This window comes from Propithecus coquereli, unplaced genomic scaffold (assembly GCF_000956105.1).
Source record: "Propithecus coquereli isolate 6110/MARCELLA unplaced genomic scaffold, Pcoq_1.0 Scaffold142, whole genome shotgun sequence".
Lineage (NCBI taxonomy): Eukaryota > Metazoa > Chordata > Mammalia > Primates > Indriidae > Propithecus > Propithecus coquereli.
Window position 1 is genome coordinate 6,267,823 of NW_012138525.1, and position 22,228 is coordinate 6,290,050.

The 22,228-nt window shown below is 58.2% G+C and overlaps 1 protein-coding gene across 1 annotated transcript in view; it reads right to left on the reverse strand.

The window, feature by feature from the left end:
- Positions 1-3,366: 3,366 nt before the first annotated feature.
- Positions 3,367-22,228, reverse strand: part of MVB12B (multivesicular body subunit 12B) — a 157,721-nt gene continuing 138,859 nt past the window's right edge. Inside the window, exons 8-10 of the mRNA XM_012639880.1 lie at positions 21,446-21,501; positions 18,962-19,021; positions 3,367-3,676 (exon numbers count right to left, since the gene is read on the reverse strand). Coding sequence (XP_012495334.1) covers positions 3,590-3,676; positions 18,962-19,021; positions 21,446-21,501 — 203 coding nt within the window. The 3' untranslated portion in view covers positions 3,367-3,589. The remainder of the gene's footprint in view (positions 3,677-18,961; positions 19,022-21,445; positions 21,502-22,228) is intronic.

Consider the following 22,228-nt stretch of genomic DNA (forward strand, 5'->3'; position numbering starts at 1 on the left):
GCCAAGTACAAGAGTCACCTTGAATAAATACGCAGTCAGGACGTCGTCCCTAAGGTCCTCGTCCAAGGCGACGCGGTCACACAGCAGCTCGCATGGCCTTTGCTAGGGGAACAAAGCCCTGCCTTGTGGTGACAGCCACAGGCGCCCGGACATGTGCTCAGAACAGATGAGAAAGGCTGGCTGCCCGGAGGGTGCCAGGCAGCCTGAGTGGGGACAGTCGCCCCCGGGTAAGGTAGACGAGAACCGAATTCACTGAGCTCCGCTCCTGCGTGGCCTGGAGGCGGCTCCGCCAAGGCCCTGCTCTGCCTTCATCCTCAGGCCCACCCGGCTCTCAGGGGAGCAGGCCGGACCCCCACAAATGCCCAGGCACGCAGGGAGTGGCGGGGCTCTTGCACAGTGGCGTGGTGACCGGCAGGGCCTAGTGGTGGCCCAGAAGTCCCTTGCAGGGCTGGAGACAAAAGGCTCAGCTGGAGGCTGTGCTTGAGATGGGACAGCCCGGTGGGCTTTGGGGCGGCTCAGCGGCCCTGTGCCCACCGACAAGCCTCAGCTTCTCCGTCTGTAACAGGAGCAAGGAACATCCACTTCTGGGTTACTTTGTTTTTTGGGGGGATGACAGGAGAAATGTGCTCAGAGCGACAGGAGCAGGTGCTTAGTGTACGGTAGTCCTCTTCCTCCCACCGACCTGCTGACTGGCCAGGGGCCACCAACCGGCGCCACCGCTTCTCTTTACAGCAGGAGCACGGCCACCTCTGACCAGTGAGCGAGGGCGGCTGAGAACCCAGCCGGTTCTCGCCTCTCCAGTGGGGGGGGCGGTGGCTGGCTTTCGTTCTTGGACTTGGGGTGGGAAGCCGGGCCTTGGTCGTCAACTGCACGAGCGCCTGGAGCTCGCGCCTCGCTCCTCTCCACTGTGTGCCGTTCCAAGGCCCTTGGAAAGAGACTCGGACTTTTTGGAAGAGGGAAGGCGGTGGGGACATTGTGCTCTGGTTGGAGTCTTTCTGGGAGGGACAGGGGGTGCGGGGCAGGGACAGCAGCAGCAGTGGGAAGTGCTGGGGGACCCAGGGGTGAGGCCGAGGCCCTTCACCTCTCCAGGAGACGCTGCGCTTCCTTCCCACGGTGGCCGAGGGCTTGTGAAGAAAACCCTCCCCCAGGAGACACACACGGTGGCTCAATTCCTAGGCCTGAGCCAGAATCCCGATTCTCAGTGCTCCTGCGGCCCGCGCAGGCCCCACGCGGGTGGACGCGTGCACCGTACACACACACACACACGCACGCACGCACGCACACACGTGCTCATCCTCACCCACCTCTCAGGGCAAGAAATGGAGGGTTAGGAGCAGCCTAAAACCTACCACAGATACCAACTTGTCCTTAACACTGTCACTGCTTAATTGTCTTAAGCTGCCGATTACTACAATGTTCACAGTCAATGTTTTTCTTAAACTAAGTCCCTAATGCTACAGGGAAGAGGCTGCAGCTCGCCCGGGGCCATGCAGTTTGCCCTCCTGGTGGCCCTGTGGCCCTGTCTGTCCCGGCTACTGCAGGGGAGCGCATGGAGTTGCCTAGCTGGGCCCAGCTGGAGTGGGCCTGGGGGACATCAGTGAGGGAGCTGAGGGCACCCCTCTTCCTTCCCCAGAAATTGCCCTCACCGCTCGGCTCCCTCTGCCTATGACCAGGGAGCCCACACTGTCACCTTTGGACCCTCCGGGCCCATGAGAGCGGCTGAAACGCATCATTGCGAGTCGGGGAGGAGAGGAGGGCGGCCAGGTGGTAGCTGTCAGAGACGGTCTCACGATCAAGGCATAAAAAGAGGTTGAAGGACAAAGTGCGCAAACCAAGATGAAGGGGGCAGAAGTGACCAGAGCGCTGCCCTCTGCCTTCCCGCCACCCCCAGCCTGCTGGACATCACCCCTCTCTGTTGGGCTCTGTCATGCAGGCCACTTGGTTTTGAACCAGCCACCGTCCTAAAAGCAGCAGTAGACACAGGCTCTCTGGGCTCCCCAGGGCTCCCAGATTCCCCAGAAACACACCAGCTCACTTTAGTGACCACGGCAGGTCCGCACAGACACTCCCGTTTGGTCCCACGGGCCTCCCGGACCCTACAGCTCCCACGCACCGCCGCTGCCTGCCGCCTGGGGCGGCAGGGCCTCCCCCACCCGGGGCACCCTTAGGTCTTGGGGAGGGTGGGGAGAGGCGGCCAATTCCCTGATCCACGGAAACTAAGAGGTGTCCAGATGGGGGCCAAGGAGGGCCAGGTCTGGAGGCGCCAGGCTGCTGCAGCTGTGTGAGGTATTTCGGCCCCTACCTCGTCGTCAGCCGAGTCGGCCGGTTCTTCCGCCCGTTCATTTGAGCCTCAGACCCCGGGCACCTGTGTGCCACACCCCAGGCACTGCAGCGAAGAGAGTCTGCCCGGCTGAGGCGGCAGCTTCCATGCCTCTCAGCACACCGAGCCCCACGCCCGAAGAGTACGACGCCCCGGCCCTGAGGCACCAGGACCAACCCCGACGGCACGCCCTGCAAAGCGAGGCCGCCACGGCCGCTGCTCTGCACACGTGCGTGGAGTTGGACTCAGCACCGGCGCGAGGAGGGATGCCAGCACCAATGGACACGTGGAGGAATGTCAGTTCTGGCCCAAATGCAGTGACCTGGGTCAGAGGGACTTTTCAGAACACCTTGTTCCTGTTGTCCTGAAAGCAGATGCCACCAAGACACAGCCTGGCTCTGAGAGGGGCCGGGTGCCCGTGCGCCGGTGTCCCTGTGGTCCCGGGGCCAGTGCACTGGGCCAAGGCCGCTGAAGCTGTCGTTGGCACGTGGGTGTCCCCTAGAGTAGCCCTTGGGGGGCCGTGGATGAGCACAGTGCCCTGGGCAGCAGAAGCCAAGCAAGGACCGTCACTCCACCTCCTCCCCAGAAAGCAGCACCCCTCTGCTCCCCGACCTCTGGACGTTCCACGTGTTGGGTGACAAGTCCATGGGATGTCCAAAGTGGGGGGCGGGGTCCACACCAGGGCCCACCGACTTCTTCCTGCCGAGTTTTTGCAGGGTTGCTGCGACACACGTGGGGCATGTGGCCCTGTGGCAAGAGGGACTTGCTCCACGCAGCCCCGGTCTCGGATGGTCAGCGAGCCCTGGGTGGGTCCTATGCAAAGTGCCAACACCCAGCGTCTTCTGGGGGGGAAGCAATGGCCAAGCGGTGTCTGCCGTGGTAGGTGACAGGAGTGCAGGGAGCCGACGGGTGTCACTGGGCGCCTGGAGCAACTGCCCAGGGCCCTCGGGGTGACTCCATGGTGGGTAAGGTTTCCGCAGGACGACTGGTCATCGCACAGACGTGTTAGGAGCCGCTGGTCACTACAGCACACACAGATTAGTCGTGGTTATGAACAATGTCCCCAGGGAGGCGGGGGCGTCATGTCAGGCGAGCTGATGACGGGACGTGCCCGCGCAGCTGCCCAGAGTCTCCAGGCCACCCTCGGGCAGTGTGGAAGGGCTGGCCGCGGTGGGAGGAGGCGGAGGGACAGGCGAGGGAGGGGAGCACCCCGCAGCCCCAGCGCCGGGCAGCAGTCGGGCGGCGTCTTCTCCCCACGACGCTGGCTCCTCAGGACTGGGGGATCTGCTGGCACCTGGTGGGGCTGGGCGGGAGGCGGGCGGCGGCGCTCTGCTCCGTGCGGAAGCTGTACTCGTACTGCGGGATGGGGAGGGGGGACAGAGACACACAGTCAGTCCAGTCCACAGGATGCCAGAGGACGCCCCTCCAGGGCCTCAGAGCAAGAGCAGGCAGAGGCGCTGAGGCCGCCTCCCTAAGCACCCACGCACAGAGCCACTGGCCGGGCCAGTGCCAGCTGGGGGCTGTCCTCTGCCCTCGCTCGTGGGCACGTGCACGAGAGCTGTGCATGTGGCGTGTGTACCTGAGCGTGTGCAGACACGCCTCGGGGGTTACGGGCTCCTATGTTGGTGCTGGCAATGCACAGGGTGAGCCCTCAGCCCCTGTGCAAAGCTGTGGCGCCACAGCAAACACCGATGCAGTGCCCGCCCGCCAGGCGTGTGCTGAGCGCCTTGTGCTCCCGCCCAGGACGGTCCTCGCGCTCCTGTTGGTAAGGGCAGATCGGAGACTCAGCCCCAAACCCCAGCAAGGCCAGCCTGGGCCGCTAGGCTCGGCCGGCTGACAACAATGTGCGGTGACCCGGGGACACTGGGAGGGGCTGCCCAAGCCACCTCCGACGTGACCCTATGCCCTCTGCACCCTTTCCTCTCAGAATTCTCAGAGCCACTCTCTGACGAGGACCCCTCTGCAGCCACACAGCTGGGCCAGGCTGTCCCAGGAGCGCACCTGTCCTTCGCCCTGTGCCAGGAGTCCAGCCCTGCAGGGCCTTAACCTTCTCGCTGGAGACTCCGGCTGACCTGCCTGGCCGTGGGTCACGGGCACAAGTCCCCTGTCCAAGGGAGGTTTAGAGAAGGGGTGCGCAGCTGGCGGGGCACCTGCGGTTCATGGGAAGGCCAGCTGGGACCTCAACACCCAACGCAGGGGGTGCGAATGGGCAGAGGGTGGGCAAGGAGCACCCCACCCTGGCAGGGACGGGCCCGAGTGGCCTCAGTGGCACAGTGGCCACTGCAGGAGCAGGTCTGTGAGGCTGGGCGGGGTTGTGGGGACGGTCTGGAATGCTAGGCCACGGATCCCCATGGCCATCCGGGTTTCAGGAATGAGAGCTTAGATGAGCGCAGTGCTTGTCAAACATTTTAAATACTTAAAAAACCTTTAGCAGTAGAATTGCCACAAAAGGGGCTCTGCTACGTAAAACAGACGGAAGCGGAGCTACCCTAGTTGAATTCAGCCACCAGGAGATGCGGCTCCTTCAGGGACAGCCATGGGGGGTAGGGGGGGAGGGAGGCTGTCAGGAAGGTGGTTAAACCGCCCAGCAGGAGGCTGAGCCCTGGCCGCAGGGGGCGCCCTGGGGTCCCCGTGCCCCCACCCAGGCCAGGCCTGCCTACCCTCCCCGGCCACCCAGGGGACACGCTGACTAAGGAGGGTCACAGAGCTGAGGCCTTCGGGGGCAGAGTGGGACCAAAAGCCACTGGAGAATGAAGGGGCGCAAGAGGGCCGTGAAGGCTTCTTTTCTCTTAAAGTGGAAACGTGGCAGGGAGGCCGAGGCAGCCAGCAGACCAGCTCTGCGCCCACGGCCACCCCCGCTTGAGGGGCTGACCCAGGACAACAGACAGACACAGGTCCTGGCTGGGGCTCAGCAGACCCTCGGGGACCCTGAGCCAAAGGGCCAGGGTGATGCTGACGATATGACGTGTCCCCAAACGGACAGCACCACCTGCGGCCAGACGGGTGGGGAGGGCAGGACTGGAGGCTGCAGGTGACCTCGGGCAGGTCTCTCCTCTCTGTTACTCAGCGAACGCACCTCTACAGTGGGGAGAAGCCCCCCACGCCCAGGGCCTGCCGTGAGGACGGGCGGAGGGACGCACTGAGCAGGCCCTGCTGTCTGCTAAGGGCCAGGCACAGCCAGGACGGGCAGGGCTTCGCGCTAAGGCTGGGAGGACACTGCCACCTGGCGGCTGCTCGGGTCCGCGCACGGCAGGTAACGGCGGCATGTTCGTTCCCTTGCTGGCTTCATTGGCGCCCACCAACATCCACCCTGCGCTGTCCCCAGGGCGCACAGGGTAGCAGGGAGGGGCACGGGCACGCCCAGTACGGCCCAGCACGAACGCGCCTGCGAGGGCAGCTGCGCAGGGCGGCGGCTGCAGGAGGGAGTAAGGTCCGCGTGGTCCCGTGGTCCGCGTGCGGAAAGCAGAGGTGGGGGTGACGGGGAAGGGCACTGACAGCACAGAGAACAGCGGTGCGGGGGTGCAGAGAGCGCCCCCATGCTGTGGTCTGGGGACCAGCGTAGACAATTCTGTGACCCTATCCATGGACGTGGAGAGGGTGGGCAGAGAGGGAAGGGCCAGAGACCGCGTGATGTGCAGGGGGGCTGGGGAAGGCGGCGGAGGCGAAGCGATGCCCGAATGAGGGAAGGGGGCGGCCCAGGGTCCTGGCTATGCCCGCTCCTGGGGTGGCAGGCAGCGCGAGCGGCAGTCAGGCGTCAGGGGGCCAGTGACGGGAGGTCGAGGCCCCAGCCCCAGAGTGGCCACAGGGCTGGGCTTTCCGGGTGGCAGGTGGGGGAGCAGGACGCTTCCAAGCCTGGGTGAGCAGCTGGCTGACCAGGCAGAGGTGCCGTGGTGGGACCCTGTGACTCTGTCCCAGTCTCTGTGGCCAGGAGTAGGGACAGGGTTGCAGGGAGGGGGCGTGGACGGGCCCCCCAAGATGAACTGCTGAACTCCTGTTCACTCTCCTCCGGGCGGGGAGAAGTCACGACGCACTTGTCTCTCCCCGACCTGGGCACACCAAGCCTCCCCGCCCCGGGGGCGTGCGGATCGCTGTCCCCTTCCGCCCCCTCTCCCTTGGGATTTTTTCCCTTTTTAGGTTATCTTGGCCGGAGAAAAGCGCTACCCACCCCCTCTCTTGTTTTCCCTAACTCCCCAAATGAAATTTCAACATATGTCCCCCGACATAATCCCTCTCCGGCGGCGGCTAACCCTTCCCGCAGACGCTGTCCTCTGCCCCCGCGCTGCTCCGCGTGTTTGCCCAAGAGACTAGGCGCTTCTGGAAGCCTTTCGCTCCCTTGGGCAAACAGAGAGTACCTTTGAAGGTGGATTTGGGCCGGGATCTGTTTACTCAAGACATTAGTCTCCTGCATAAGGAAAACCTGCACTGGCGTACAAACAGCAAATCCTTTTTGAATTAAAAAAATTTTCAATTAAAAAGCATTTGGCTCGCACAGCCGAGCCCAGCTGAGCAGCGCCGGGCCGGAGCGCCCTCTGGTGGGCACAGGCTGCCATAGCAGCCACAGGCGGCCTGGACCTGGTGGCTTCCGCCAGGAAAGAGATGTCACTGTCAGGGGCTCTGTCTGGGGCATCCTGGGCACCCCAGGAATCCTGCAATTGATGGCGTCAGGCCACGGTGCACTGTGAGAGTCCCAGCTAGAGTCCCAGCTTCCCAAAGCCTTTTCTCCTAGCGAGGCCAGTGTCCTGTCAGTAGGTGCCACACGCAGCTTCCAGCTACGCCTTGGAGGCAAAGTCACTTTGGCCCTGGCCTCACTGGCAAAAGGGGGCGATCGAACCTCCCGGTCTACTCACTAAGGGGTGGTGAGAGTCAACCAGGACAATTTGTGTGAAAGTGCCTGAGAGTAAAAGAATTAGCCTGGTGATGCCCCAGCCTCACAGATCTTAACCACAGGGCCACATGGCCCCCGCGGTGGGCGGGGTGGTTTTGGTCTAACTGGCACGCGGCGGGGAAGTGTCGGCGTGTTTAAAAGCACTCAGGTGATTTTAATGGTCAGGCAGGTGGAGAACCACTGCCTGGGGACGGCTAACGGAATACATGACGCTAGAGGAAGGCACCTGTCCCCCCAGCCCTCCTCCCACCGCCCTTCCTCCATCCAGTAACGATCACATCAGAGGGCTCAGGGGGACACCGGGTGTTAAGGGGTCGTTCCCAGCACCTGGGTTTTGCAGATGAGGAAACTGAGGCCCAGGGAAGGATCTGACTTTCTGAGGCCCCAGAGAGACCCGGCCCAGTGCAGGACTAGGCCGGAGCCCAGAGAGTCCCCCGGGGGCAGGTGTTGTGTACCCACCTCTCACGAGCCAATGAGCAAATGCAGGTGGGTCACTGCAGGGCGTGGCAGGGTGTGGTCAGAGGGCAAGAACAGGCCTGGAGGGGCCCAGGCTGGCTCAGAGGCCTGGCCAGGTGACAGGTGGAGGGGAACGAAGGGGGACAACACTCAGGCCAGCGAGAAGCACCTGGGGCAGCGGTGGCCGGAGCGTGAAGGGCAGGCCTGGGCCAGCACAGGGGAGGGCCGGGAGGCTCTGCACAGCGGCCCCACCTGCCCGCTTCTCCCAGCCTCCCCGGCGTCTGCTCCGTGCGCCGGTCCTGCCCTAATCCCAGGCGTCCCACAGGCCACAGAGCAGCTGTCTTCTGTTTCAGTCTGAAGGCTCAGCTTCCTCATCCACAGCTCGGATCCCCTGGGAACCTCCACTATGGGAAGTGTCCTCTCCTCACGCGAGGGCTCCGTGTCCTTCCCATCTGTTTCCCTGGCGTTGGGAGCTCAGCCCACCGGGGCACCCGCATCGTGCGGGAAGGCCGGAAGCACTGCTCTCCTGGGGCCCTGCAGGCCTGTGCGTGCCGGAGGGGTCCCTCCCCGGGCACCCCGTTTCGGTAGGTGTGGGCACTTGCGTTCTCACAAGGACCCCAGGCGACTCCACTCAACAGGCAGGTTTGGAAGCCCCTGCACCTGTCCCCTCCCTCAAGCAACTGAAGGGACGAGCCTGAGGCTGCCTGACACTCTGCGGCCCCCTCTGCTCATTTTTCCACGGATGTCCTCGTTCCCACTTGGGCTATGGCTCCGCAGAGACACGAGAAAGGCTGGGAAAACGCGGGAGCCGGGGACCAGCGGCACGTGAAGGGCTTTGTCTCACCGGAGGGAGGCGGCGCACATGCAGGTGGGGGCCCTCCCCTGCCCCGGAGCTGAGCGGGACGCCTTGTCCCTGCCCCCGGTGAGGGTGAGGCTCTGCAGCTGGGCCTCACTGGACACAATAGCCAGGTGTCCGGGAGCTGGCAGTGTGCAGGATGGAATCCTCGCTCCTGGGGCTCAGCCTGTGCCCGTCCCACGGCAGGGGACAAGCCGAGGCTCAGAGCGCTGAGCCTCCCAGCCACGCAGGGGCCGCACAGAGTGGTTGGCGAGGGCTCCTGGAAGCCCTTTGGGAAGCCACTTCTGTGTTTCTGTCCTGGCTCTCCCAGACGGTCCTGAGCTCCAATCTGGGAGCAGCAGCGTCGGAGGAGCCCCTGCCCAGTCCCAGCCGCAGAGTCTCACCCTAACAAGGGGTTGGATGCGGACCTCTGCATGGTTCGTCTCCCCTTCTAGCCTGGTTTGGCCCCTGCTCCCCCAGGCCACGAGCCCCAGGAGCAGGAGCCGAGTCTGTCTGGGCACAGCACCCAGCGTGGGGCCAGCCCAGACAGGGACCCTGTGCCGTTGCTGAATGAATGCATGGCCGTCACTCGGCCACATCAAGTCATTTCGTCCCTGCTCATCAGCACCCACCCCTGCCCTGGTTTCTGCTCTGAGCCCAGGACTCCCACGAGGGCATGACGACACTGAGGGTCTGTCTCTGAGGGACGCCCGCTGCCCCAGGCTGCCTGCCCCCTTGGCTCCCCCAGCACTTTCTATGCCCACCAAGTGCAGGGCGGCTGGGAGCCTCGGCCATTTCAGTAGCTCCAAAGCCTGGTAGAGGGACGGCAGAGTGAACGGACGATGGGTGGCGAGAGGAGGAACAGGTCAGGCTCTGGGCACAGCTCACTGCAGGGACAGGAAGCAGCTGGGTTAGGGGCTGGGCTCTTGGGCCGGTGGAAGGTTATTCGGTTTTCAGTCCTTTGTGGCAGCAGCAGCGTCAGTCCAACCCTGGTCCTCAGGGCATCCTGTGTCAGGGGACACTGCACCCATCCCGCGCACAGTGACTCCTGTGTGTCAGGTACCAAGCCCAGCGTGAGTCCATGGCACCCTGTGCATGGCGACACTGAGTCTAGGCACGACTCTCCACGTACAGCGTGCAAGCTGCAGGCTCACTGGCATTGGCTGTGTGGTGTTTCTAAACGGTTATAAACATTGAAGAGTTAAGAGACTCTGCATAAAACGCCAACATTTACGTAGATTCCACTGAAAAAAAGAACAGGGGGATATGGCGACTCCAGACTCCTGCTCTCACAGAGCGAACCCCAGCCTCACACAGGTGGGGGTCTGCTGGTCCGCCGCAGTCCCCACCCCTCCCCACACCGCGCCCGGCCAGGCAGCGCGTCGACGCCGTTTCATCACCGTGGTTGTACTGTGTGTGTGTGTGTGTGGGGACGGCAGGGACAAAGCTAGCGAGAACGTGACGCATCTCTCGTACCCGTGACTCCTGAAAGTAGGAAAATGACAGGTTGAGAAGACTGCGAATTTCAAGAAAAACGGGAGACGGCACACGTGGGGGTGGGACGGAGGACGGCGGTGTGGCTGGGAAGGGAGGCGACCCTGCTCTCGCTGTCCTGCTCGGGGCGGGCCCTGCGTGGGCTGTGGGCTGCCTGTCTGCGTTCACGAACAACCCCCACGGAGTCAGCATTTCAGGACTCGCCCGAATACCACCTAAGAAGTGGTATTTGTGTTCCCCCCTCCTGGGTTATTGTAGAAAATATTTAAAACCATCCTGGTTGCCAGCACATTTCTGGGTGGAAACACGAGACGCTGTGGGGACACTCTGGGAAGGTGCCCTCCCCACTCTGCCTTGTCTTGATGCTTATTTTTTCAGACGTGCCAGGCGGCCTTCCACTCATTCATCTTTTTTAGTATTACTTATCTAAGACTTGAGGGGTGAAAGTTTCCCAAACCATAAGAAAAGGGTGGAAAAATCCTAGGAAGAACTTGCAAAAGACCAAATATTCACCCTGACTTCAATTCTGCACAAGCAGGTATACGACGCGCGACGGTAGCAGCGCAGGTAATTCTGTCTGGCAAACACCATCTCTGCTCCAGCTTCGTTTCCTCAGGCTCAGCCTGGTTCTCTTACTTATGTGATGGATGCCCTGGGCCACCGTGGGAACCACCTGTGTGGCGGCTGCTGCTGAGCCGACCTTGCTGCCTGCAACATTCGAAAGGGTGGTGGGGGCGGGGGGACTCTAGGGCTCGGAATTAGGAACTCTGTTAATACAACCCAGCATATTAATACACCCCAGGAGAAAAAATAGGATTGTCTCAACAGATGATTAAAAGACATTTATCAAAAGTCGCTGTCCATTCCTGATAAAAAACATTTAGGAAAATAGCAATGAATGGCTAATCTTTAACACGACAAAAAGGAGGAAAAAAGCCCCGCCCCAAAAAACAAACCGAAATGCAGCATTACGGGTTAGCGTTGAAAGTACAAACTTCCATTAAAAACATGGCTGAGACGAGGAGGCCGGGGGACCTAAATGTGCCCACCCAGGTGTCAGACAAAGGCCCACAGGAAGAGGACAGACATGTGAGGAAGGAGGCTGGCACAGTATTTGCAGAGGACGGAACTGCCTGCCTGGGGAACCGGAGAAAAGCAAGCGAAGAGCCATCAGAAACCGTACAAGCCGTGGCGAGACAGCTAGCTCCAGAAATAATACACAGAAGTCAATGGCTTCTTTATGTATAAGTGACAGAAAACAGAGTGAAAGAAAGATCCTGTTCACAAGAACCACAAAAGTATAAAGCGCCTAGGAAGAAGCTAAAAAGAAATGTGCATGATCCCTACAAAGAAAACCATTCCGCTCTGCTGAGTCACAGAAACCCAGACCTGGACGAGCAGGAGGCACACCTTGCTCGTGCGCAGACGCTCCCTGTGAAACGCCGGTCATTCCCTCCCCGATCTGTGTACTCGATGCAGCGCCAATAAAAATCTAGAATGGATTTTTTTGAACTTTCTTCCCCCCAAAAGATTCTGAAGTTCAGCTAGAAGAACAGTCATGTGGATATAATTAAGAAAATTTTGGGGGGGAAATAAGAGAGGACTAACTCTCCCATATATTAAAACTTGTCATAAAGCTATAAGATTCCAAACAATGTGGTAATATAAAAATAGAACAACAGAGCAGAAGAGAGTCAAGTAAAGTATCTGCTGGTCCACTTACATATGAAAACATATGATAAAAATGGCATTTAGAGTCACAGAAGACAGAACTCTAACGTCAAGAAAACTGGCTAACACTAAAGGACAAAACAGAGCTGGTTCTAGTTCTTACCTTGTCACAAATTTCAGCTGGATTAAGTGGTTGAAAAGTATGTCATATTTTAATATATTAAAATATATAAAAGAGTAGAGGAAAATGAGGGTGATTTTTTTATCATCTGAGTGTGACACAAAGCCAAAACTAAAACATTAAAACAAAGACAGAATTGCCCATGGAAATCTTAAAACTTTTGTATAGAAGAACAACACATCATTAACAAGGAGAGATGACACTGACGAAAGTGTGTACGTGTCTGAATTTACGGTGGAGAAAAGGCTGCTGTCTTTAAAACATAAAGAGCTCTTAAAAACAACACGGAAAGCTCAACAGGCCAACAGAAAATCACTGAGCACAGAGCAAACAGAAGAGGTTCACGAGAGAAATGCAGACAGCAATAGGCATGCAAAGATGTTCTACTCTGAAAGTAGAAAGTTACTAATTAAACCACGTCGGACATTAAAAATCCGTGGGATGCTTGGCCGGAGTGAGGTTGTGCAGGAAGAACCCTGCAGGCGCCACTGGTGGGGCTTTGAATGGGCCCGCCCTTTTGGGGCGGCAAAATGGTAATATTAATATGTAGTCTTCTAAAGAAAGGCCCAGGGGAGCATAGGAGCATGTACAAGGAAATCCACTGCAACAGCGCAGCAGTGAATAATTGGAAACAACTCGGAAGTCAATCAATAGTGGATTGGTGAAATAAATTACGGCATAATCATAAAAGGGAACAACATGTAGTCATTAAAAAGAACGAGGCAGATCTGCAAACTGACATGCGAAGATGTACAGGACGTACGGCAAGTGCAAAAGCAAGCACAGAACGCTGGTGCGTGAGCCTGCTGAGGGTCTGCGTGCGCGTGCGTGTGCGCGCGTGCGCGTACACCCCAGGAGCTGACGGGGCGATGCTCACCCTTTACATGTTCCCACAATGTCTGCATTTTTATAAACGTGTACAACGTTGGGACTCAGGGGAAAACGAAGTATCAGAAACACCGATTCCGATTGGCAGGGTAGCTGCCCAGGATGGCTAACTGCCCCACGGTCCTCCACAGTGGAAGGGAAGAGAGTCACTCCGGTCTGCGGCATGGCACAGCAGGCCGTGGTCCCAAGCTCCCTCTCACGTTCCGAAAGAAGACTACGATTTCTTTCGTGCCTTCCAAAGGCCATCTATTCAACTCATTTGTCAGGTTTCTTTGTTTTTGGCCAGAATTATCTCAACTCTGAAAGCTCCGTAGGAATGTGAGTGGCAGCTCCTTGTCTTTGAGCAACATATAAAAGGGAGAGCGGAACGGGTTACCTTCTATGATTTACCTAATTTTTATTTCATAGATGAAGTAGGCAGATTTCTTTCCCCAAACGTTTCCGCTCCCTGACTGAAAAAGAAGTCAGGATTCGGGGTGGTGAAAACATTCCATCTGAAAGGGAGAGAAAAGGCACCTTGCTTCCTGCTGCAGTTCAAGATCCTACCACTAGATGGGGCAAAGCGACCGCACATTCTCAGGCGGCGCCTTGTCCCTGCACAAAATCCGGGAGCAAAACGCACAATGAAAGCTTTCCAAAGGCGGAGAGAATGAACAATTGTGCTGGAATATGAACATTTTGCTCTTGTAAAACCGGGACTCTGCCATTTCATTACTGATACAAAAATCTTCTGCCTCACTTTCTTCCTGCTAGATGTGGGTCCCCATCGACTCTAATCTCACATTTGAAGTGTCCGCGGGAGCCCGGGCAAAGAGGACGTCCAAAAGTTGAATTTGAACATTCTTTCTACCTCGCGCTGCCAAATGTATTTTCATTAATTTCACCTCAACGTCGTGACGTAAATGCTAGTGGAATCGGCCCCAAGCTAAATAAGCAATAAGCCCCATTTTTCAATACACAAACACATAAAGATGTCAGCTCAAACTGTTTACTAATTAACACTTAAAAAGACACAAATTAGATATGCGTGGCTAAGAGCAATTATAATCAAGACGAATTTCTCTAGTCATTTGGGAACTGAAAAAAAATGCCTAATTGCTGGAACCAATGTTTTAAAAACTGAAATCACGCCAGTTAGCAAATATGTTCATTTAAAGAACATTCCACGTGACTACACTCTTGAGGATTGACTACAAACATGAGAACAAGGAAAATATTTAGGTATAAAATTAAAATTTTAAGCTCCCTTGGATTTATAACTTCTTCATTAAATATGTCTGCAAACAGCAGCCCATAAAAACCTGTAGCAATTAAGTGGTTAAATGAACTGCCTCCCTTGTCAATTTTAAGGGAGTGATTAATATTAGATCGTCCCTTTACTAATTAGATTCTCCCTCGTCTTTCAGCTTTAAAGTCGAATGAAAATGGAGGCTGTTTGCTCCACTAGGAGCCTGGCAGGCTAATGAGCGCTTCCTCTGCCATGTCTTTGACGGTGGCACCTGCCGAAGGACAGGCTGAGTGGCGTGGTTTCCGTGAGGCTGGCAGCTGGCGGGGCGACGGCTGTGCGTGGAGCTGGAAGGTGCTCTGGGCGTCTCACCTGCCCGGGCCCTTTGCCCACAGGAAAGGTTCGCTCCTGTCTTTAAAAGGCGTGCAGCGTGAGACCCCAGGCAAGGGACGGCAGGTGGGCAGGTCAGCGAGAGGCGAGGCTGGGACAGACCAGCTGCAGGACCGGGCGGCGGGTAGGGAGGAGGGTAAACAGGCAACCACGCCGCGGGATTGTTTCAGGAGCTGCTGCCTGGGCTGCAGCGCCAGGGAGCTCCCGCCCTGGCTGCGATGGGGATCCATCAGCTGGAGAAATGGGGCAACTGCTTACAAGGGAAATAAAGAGCGGCAGAGACGGGGAATATTTATATGCCCATCTTCTCACTCCGAGGGAAGATGCTTCATCACGGGGGTTGGCTGCGAAATTACACTTCTCCAGACTCCGAACACACAGAGCCTTTGTCTGGGCGGTGGGGAGGATAAGGGCTTCACGGGGACAACAGCTCCACGGGGCCACTCGCTGTCCCCCTGCAGAGCCAAGCTGGCTGCTGCCAGTCCCCCGTGGGAGGGCGAGGTGTGGCAGGCCGGCCATGCTGCCGCCACCGGTCAGCGCCGGGGTTGTCGCCGTGGCTGAGGGAAGATGAGCAAAAAATCACTTTCTCACGCCTCGGACTGATTTACACGGGCCCTGGGAGGACGGCAAAGCCCCTGCTCTGCGCGGGGGATGGACGTGGTGGCAGGAGGACGGGGGCCGGGCAGGAGCCAGGAGAGTGACAGCATTCACGTGTGAATTTCTCTATTAATCACGGCGTCCTTCATTTCAACCACCCACGCCACCACAGCGTGGGTCTGAATTGTGAGAGGTTCTGCCTTTCCAAAGATTTTTTTTTTTGCAAAATCTGCTCGATGGCACGTACATCGATTCTAACTTTATAACATGACCTTCCTTGCGTGCCTTTTGTGAAACTTACCCCGAGTGCGACATACACCACGACCCCTGGGGAAATGCCTGTGAACACGGCAGCAGCAGCCGTTCGGCCAGGTGCTGCCAGCTGCACGGTGCCCCGACAGCCGCCGCGCCCCGGGGAGGGTGATGAGGCCTGTGCGCCAACGTGAGGCGGGGGAAGCCAAGGGACTGGCCCCAGGGCCAAACCTAAGAGGCAGACTTGTCCCCCTACCCCAGGCATCCAGCCTGGGCGACTGTCCTGTCCACGCCCCGGAGTTGCCTACACAGCCCACGAGCAGCCCTGTAGACACGGTGCCTGGGCAGGGTGTGGTCAGTGGCTCTGGGCCGTGATCTGGCCACAGCACGCCCCCTTCCCCTGCTCTCTAGGCCTCCCTGTCTGCCAGGGCTGAGCGGCACATTCTCCCTCGAGTTGTCAGGATTGTGGGGGATGGAGATGCACCACCCACCCACGGCCCCAGGGCACCGTCTCCCTCCGTTACTCAGTGCTGGCAGCTCCTGGGCGTGGCAGGCCTGGGTCCACCGAGGGTCCTTGCTGGGTGGCCTGGGCAGCTCTCCTGGCTGGCTGCCGGCCTGCTCCCTTTGGTCGCCAGTGTTTTCTCGGGGCTCCCCTGCTCCCGTCCCTAATGGCCACGCTCCAGCTGGATGAGTCATAGGGTTCATTTGAGGGGTGACCTGTTCCTGAGGCCAGATGGTGGTGACAGGGCTCGGGCTTAAATTCAGAAACATCCCCCAGGCAGGGCACGGTGAGTACGGTTAGAGCCAGCGGGAAGGCACAGCGGCCTCAAGTGTGCGCGGACAGAACATGCTGCCTTCAGGGCACGCACTTCTATTCCCCTAAAGTGGGGACCACCCTTCAGTGGATGAAGACTATAGCTGATTCAGCCGGGGTCACGCTCAGGTCCATGGCTGCCAGAGGATTCTGGCAGGTCACCTAATGTCGAGTCCAGGCTCCTTGTGTACAAGGGTAGACATCACTTCCCTGCTTGTGGATGGGAAGGGCGTGGAGGGGTGAAGGGGAGAAGCACCCACCCAGCCGGAAGCAGCCCCTCCGTGGACGCTGGGCTTGCCTGCTGGGGCACCCGACAAGATCAGGGAGGTGTTCTGGACCTGTGGGGAGATGTGTGGTCACAGGTCTGTGCCACCAAACCCAAAGGTGGTCCCCACCCTTACTTACTCTATTGTGTGTTTTTTTTTTTTTTTTACGTTTTGGTTTATGATGTAAAATACAAAGGTTTTTAGTGAGCAAAGCAAATTTCCAAGCTGAGATCTCTCTCTCCCCAGTTCCCTGACCAGGCCTGTTAAGCACGGAATGGAGCAAAAGCAACATCATCCAGACCCAGGGACACCCAGCTGCTCCCACGCGGAGCCCGAGAGCAGAGGCCAGTGGGCCGCGGGTGCCGCTTCTCAGGCCTCTGACTCCCGAGAGCAACGCTGAGGTCAGTGGCTAAAAGTAGCAATTTCAGGTTTATTTATGGAGAAAATCCTCGGACACGGCTGGGGGAGGGGAGCCAGCTCACCACGGCGTGTGCACAGCAGCACTCTAACCACCGCCCCGTGCGCGCCACGGCGGTGCAAGTAACTTTTAAATCCTCGGGTGAAATGAACAACTCCTTGGACTGCGGAAGATACTTGTTCCAGTTTTACACCCTGTTTAACGTCTCCAACCTCTCCCCATTTCCCCACATTTTCTGTACGTCAACTTGAATTTACTTCAGCGGTGAATACAGACCTGCTGTTTTTAACCCACGACTGAGAGTGAGAAACCCAGCCAGTCCCCGTCAGCCGGGCGACGCTTGGCCCCTAGCAACAGAGCAGGGTGACGTGCGTCGCCGGGGTGGGCTTACACTGATGCCCGCCCCCTCTACGCGGACAAGAACAGGAATGATGATAATGATCGTGACCGTGACAATAGTACCGGTAACTGAGGCAAGCGCTGCTCAGGCTGTCGACAGGACTGTCCCTGTTAAACCCACACCTGCTATAGGGCACGTATTTTATCACAGTCCTGATTTTGCAGAAAAGGAAACAGAGGCTCAGAAGGGTTACGGGGAAGAGCTGAGCGTCAGCCCCAGGTGGCTGACTTCGGAGCACGTCCCCCCACCCCTCCCAGGGACAGCCACATCTCAACTCCGAGTGCCTGACAGCAAGATGGGACATTCTCAGGGAACACGCGTTTGGGTCAGCTTTTGGCCCTTGGAAAATCATGGTTTACAGGGTTTGTACCACATGCCCTGGGCCCTACACTGGGGCCCTCACCTACTACACCCCATCCTGGGACCTCAAAGGCCCAGCCAGGTTGGAACTCAGGTCCCCTGGCCTCCTAAGCCCCGTTGTCCCCACCAGCCCAGAGAGACCCCCTGAGAGGGACATGGATGTATGTAAAGCCTCGAGCCCCTGAGCTGAGCACCCAGCAGGTGTTTATGCAAATAGTGGTACGTCAGGGCCCACAGGTCAGCAGGCCGGAGTACGGCAGGAGGGGAGAGAGCTGGACATTCAGGTGGCTGCACCTAACCCTGTGACGGGGCACTTGTTGCTGGCCAGCTAGTCCCACATATATTCATTTCTCACCCACAAAACACCCCTAGGAGACAGCTTCTGTTGCTATCCCCGGCTAAACAGAGAGGGTGTGACTTGCCCCCAGGCGGCGGTGCAGCTGGGCTGGTCCAGATGTCTGTCCAGTGACCCCAGCCCTGCTTCGCCACCTGCGGATGGAGGCTCCCTCAGAGGCCGTCTCCGCCAGCGCAGGCTGCACCCCACGCAGGGCGCACGGGTTCACAGCCCCCAGAGCCGCCGCAGCCCCCTTGCTTTTGGGAAGGGCAGACGAGAAATTCCACGCACACCTGGATTTCTAATGCACTAGCCAGCCATTTCTTTCCTAAGTTATGTAAAAACCATCTATAGATGACAATCAGGTTTGGTTTTTATGATTTACTGAAAATCTAAGACAAAGGGGGACTTTTTTGTCTTGTTTTTGCTATGACAGGTTTAGAAATTTGTTGTACTACATTGATTCAATTTTCCCTGATTTCAGCCATCTTTCAATAATGCAACCCGCGTCTGCCGGCTGGGTACACAAGAGAAAACCCAAAGGAACTGAGAATATTGAAATGGCTCTACCATTTCCATCTTTGAGACAAATGCTCCTCTCGCAGGAGAGCTGGCTGCGGCACGTGACTGCCTAACGACCTGCTGTGCATGAAAGATGACGCGCACCCCAACACTGGCTCACGAAAACGGGGACACTGGCAGGTCTGCCCTCCGGCTGGAGTCCACCCTCTCGGAGTTCTCCCCACTCCAGCCCTGGGCTTCCTTTTCATCGGGAGCATGTCCACACCCCCCAGGCCGGCCGGGCTGCGCAGGGCGGCGCGGATCGAGCAGAGTGGGCCGCGCCCGAGCCCTGCTCTGACGCACAACAGGCGCCAGCACTTCCCAGACCCTCCTGGGGGCAAATAACGAAACAGAAGCAGGAAGAAAAGTCAACCCCGTGCGCGTCCCCCCCACCTCCACCTCCTCTACTGAGACATTTTTAAGATGAAGCAGGACTGGTGGCTCCATCTGTCACTACAGCCTCTTGATGTGGAGAGGACAGGACGTTGGTCATGTCTGACTGGGGGCCATAAATACACGAGAAGGGAGTCGCTTTTCCCATGAAGTGAATTTGAGTGACATGAAAGATGGGCCCCCACCTGTCCTTCCCGCCCTCCCCTCTGCGCGGCCCTTACCTCCTTCTCGATCTCGGCCAGAGACTTGATGGTGATCCCCAAGAGGTCGAAAGGCTGCATCTGCAAACATAAGCACGTCACCCCCTTAGACGGCTGGAATCTGCTCCGTGCACTCGCTTCTACGCGTGACAGTCGTGAAACCTCAGACCGCCCTGTGGGACCCCTTTCCACAGGAAGCCGGTCCGGCGACTCTGGTCATTAGTGGCGCACGGGGAGGAGAGAGGAGAGCTCGCCGCAGCAACGGGCTGCACAGCCACCCCTCGGCCACGTGTCCACGGCAGCCAGGGGTCTTGGGCCTTCTGGAAGACTGTGCCTGCCTGGCTTTTCCCGCTGCCAAAGAGACGCAGGTGAGCTCTTCCTTGCCATGGCTGTGGGCTGGGAGGTGCCCAAGGCGCCGTGACCGCTGCATGTATACGGCGGCCATGGGACTAAGGACTCACAGGAGTCTCTCGTCCAGGACTCTGTGGGATCCAGGGAAGGGGCTGGGGGATTCCAGGTCTCCGCAAATGCCAGGTGAATGAAACAACTGCCCACCAATTACCGTTTGAGAAATCCATGTGGTAAAAATGGTAACATCGCATTTTAATGAGAGTTTCTATAATTTCATGATGACCAGGGACCTTTCTTTGAAAATGGTGGCTTTTCCTCACACAGCATGAAAAATCAAATACACATGGCAACGACCATTAGCGGGAGGCCCATGAAGCTTGGGCTGAAACACCCTGGGACAGAGGGAGCCCAGTCTGTGAGGCCCCTGGTCTGAGTCCCTTGTGGGCACATGAGTGTTCTGTGTTCCCAACAGGGGCCCGAGCCTGGCCTCCTGGCAGCCTGGCACGAGCAGGTGAGGCCTGAGGGCCTTCATGGTCCTGAACTGTGGCAGCCCAGGGGTGGGTAGGGCTAGAGCCTTCCCCGTGCCAGCAGGGACTTCCTGCGAGACTGGCGCTGGAGTCCCGGGACTGGGTTCAAAACTGGGCTGAGCGCCTCCTTGAGATGCAGCAGTAGGTTAAATCCCTTCGTGTCCTCACCAGCGAAAGAGCCTCATGGGCAAGCCTCCTGGCCAGGCTGCGCACTAAACGAGAGAAGAGCAGGAAGCGCGGGGCGCTGGGCCTGGCCCGAGTCCGCGGCCTTCAGCACTTGCTGAGTCGGCAGCAGCACACTCGCAAGGGTGATCTTGGGACAGGGCCACCGAACCAGACACTCCGCTCCGGGCTGCTCTGCCAGTAGCCACAAAGCAGTTTGGCTCTCTCTGTGCCGCCAGCCCGAGTGGCGCGAGTGCGCGGCCGCTTGCCCGGGATCCAGCAGAGGTCCAGCTGTTGTATCATTAGGCTCTAACTACCCCACTAAACTTTCCCAATTTGGAGCTGGTGAGCAGGACAGAGCAGCCTCTCCCAGGGAACGGCGGGAGAGGCGCCAGCATCTCCATGGCAACGCTGCCAAGTGGAGTCGGCTGAAGTTACTCAAGCTCTGCGTGTCACGTCACGAGCATTTTTCAAGATTAAGCTGCTTACTAGAAGAGTTCAGAGGAGGCCTATTATATTTCATGAAAATGGAAACTACAGAGCAGGTCAAATCGCAAGCCGGGTGGTTTTAAGCTGGATCCAAGAAAAACACTGAAGGATTCTTTAGCTGGTGCCCAAACTGCAGCCTTCGCGTTTATTAGCTACTCAAAGCGAACTTCTGCAGAAAGGATAAAAACCAGAAACGAGTTTGCTGGGCCGGCGTGGACGGGGTCTGCGCAGCCGAGAGAGGGCCACTGCCACCTTGGGGGTGGGCGCCAGCTGAGCGAGGACCCCAGGAGTGCCGGGGGGCCCGCAGCCCAGGACAGAGCCCGCGATGCTGTAAATGGCGGGCACCTCGCATGGTCTAGGGTCCAACCTTAAGGCCTGGCCAGCTCACTCAGTCCCTCCTGTCACTAACGATGACTCGGGACCCAGCCTGGGTGCGTGTGCTCGCGTGTGCCCTGGGGTCAGTGAGTGGGAGCCCACAGCTAGAGGCTCTGTGCCCACACATGGGGGCCTCCGAGTCAGAGCAGGTGGTGCGGTTAGCACAGGACACACCAATGACAATGGGAAAACCAGGCAGCTTCCTTCATGTGGGGAAACATACTAAGCTGGACTTGGAAAACAAAGAATATTCACAGCCAGCAAGGTTTGGTTTATTTACTGTCACGTGTGACCTGAGAAAGGCTCGGCCGCACCGCGCTGGCTGCTGGCCTGCCTTGCGCTTCTCCCTGTCCCCTCAGCCACTTCCCCTCACTCTTCAAGCTCCTGCTAGGTGAGGCACTAGCCGGAGGGGCCAGAGATGAGCAGACCCACCCCAGCCCTCAGGAAGTCGAGCGGACGCAGGAGTCACCTCCAGTGGGAGAGAGGCCACGCAGGCAGATGTGCGAGGGCCACCAGGACAGCCCCGCACACTGTAGGAACCAGGATGGAGGGACTTCAGGCTGGGGGTGGCAGAGGAAGAGCAATCATGCATAAAACTTACACTTTCTGGAACGCAGGAAAACTTCTCTGAAATCATAAAAGGCACACCATCCATTGCTGCAAAAGAAGAAAAAAAGGAAATGGCGTTGAAGACACCGCCCACGTCCAGTGACCTAAGACGTCAACGCAAAGCACGAATGGGTCTCTGGCTGGAGCCAGCTGACACCCGGCACAAGGGAGCGGGAGCTCTGGGGTGCGAGCAGGCGCCACCCCTGCTCCCATGATAACAACCCAACCAGGGAGGCAGATGCCTCACCAGTCCTGAACACCAGGCAGATGTGAACGCAAGAGCTCAGGCAGCAAGAAAGGCTGGTCTGGGCCCCCTATCCCCCACCCCCATGCTGGAGTCTGGCCTCCAACTTGTAAGTGGTGGAACCCACCAAGGGGCTGACAGCAGGAAAAGGGGACGGAGGTTCGGCAAGGAGGCGGGCAGAAAGCATGATCATCAGACGTTCTCTAAGCTGCCGGCAGGCTCGTGGGAAAGCCTAAGTTGGAGGAAAGAGTAGTTTTGGAGTCAGACTGAGTTTGGATTCTGGCCATGACTTCAGATGAGCAATTGAAATTACTTTTCAAAGGCGGATGGCACCGCCTACGTGAAAGGAGTGCTTGTGCGTGAGAAGCGTCGGGTGCGGGGTGCCGGCTGGCGTGGGCGCAGAGCGGGTGCTCTGTAGGTGGGGGCGAGGGTCACCCTTGCTGACTCTCAGTTGCTCAGTCCTAGGGCTTCGACTCAAGGCGCACCAGTGGCTCGGTTTTAACAGGACAAGAAAGCAAGGGTGTGGGATGG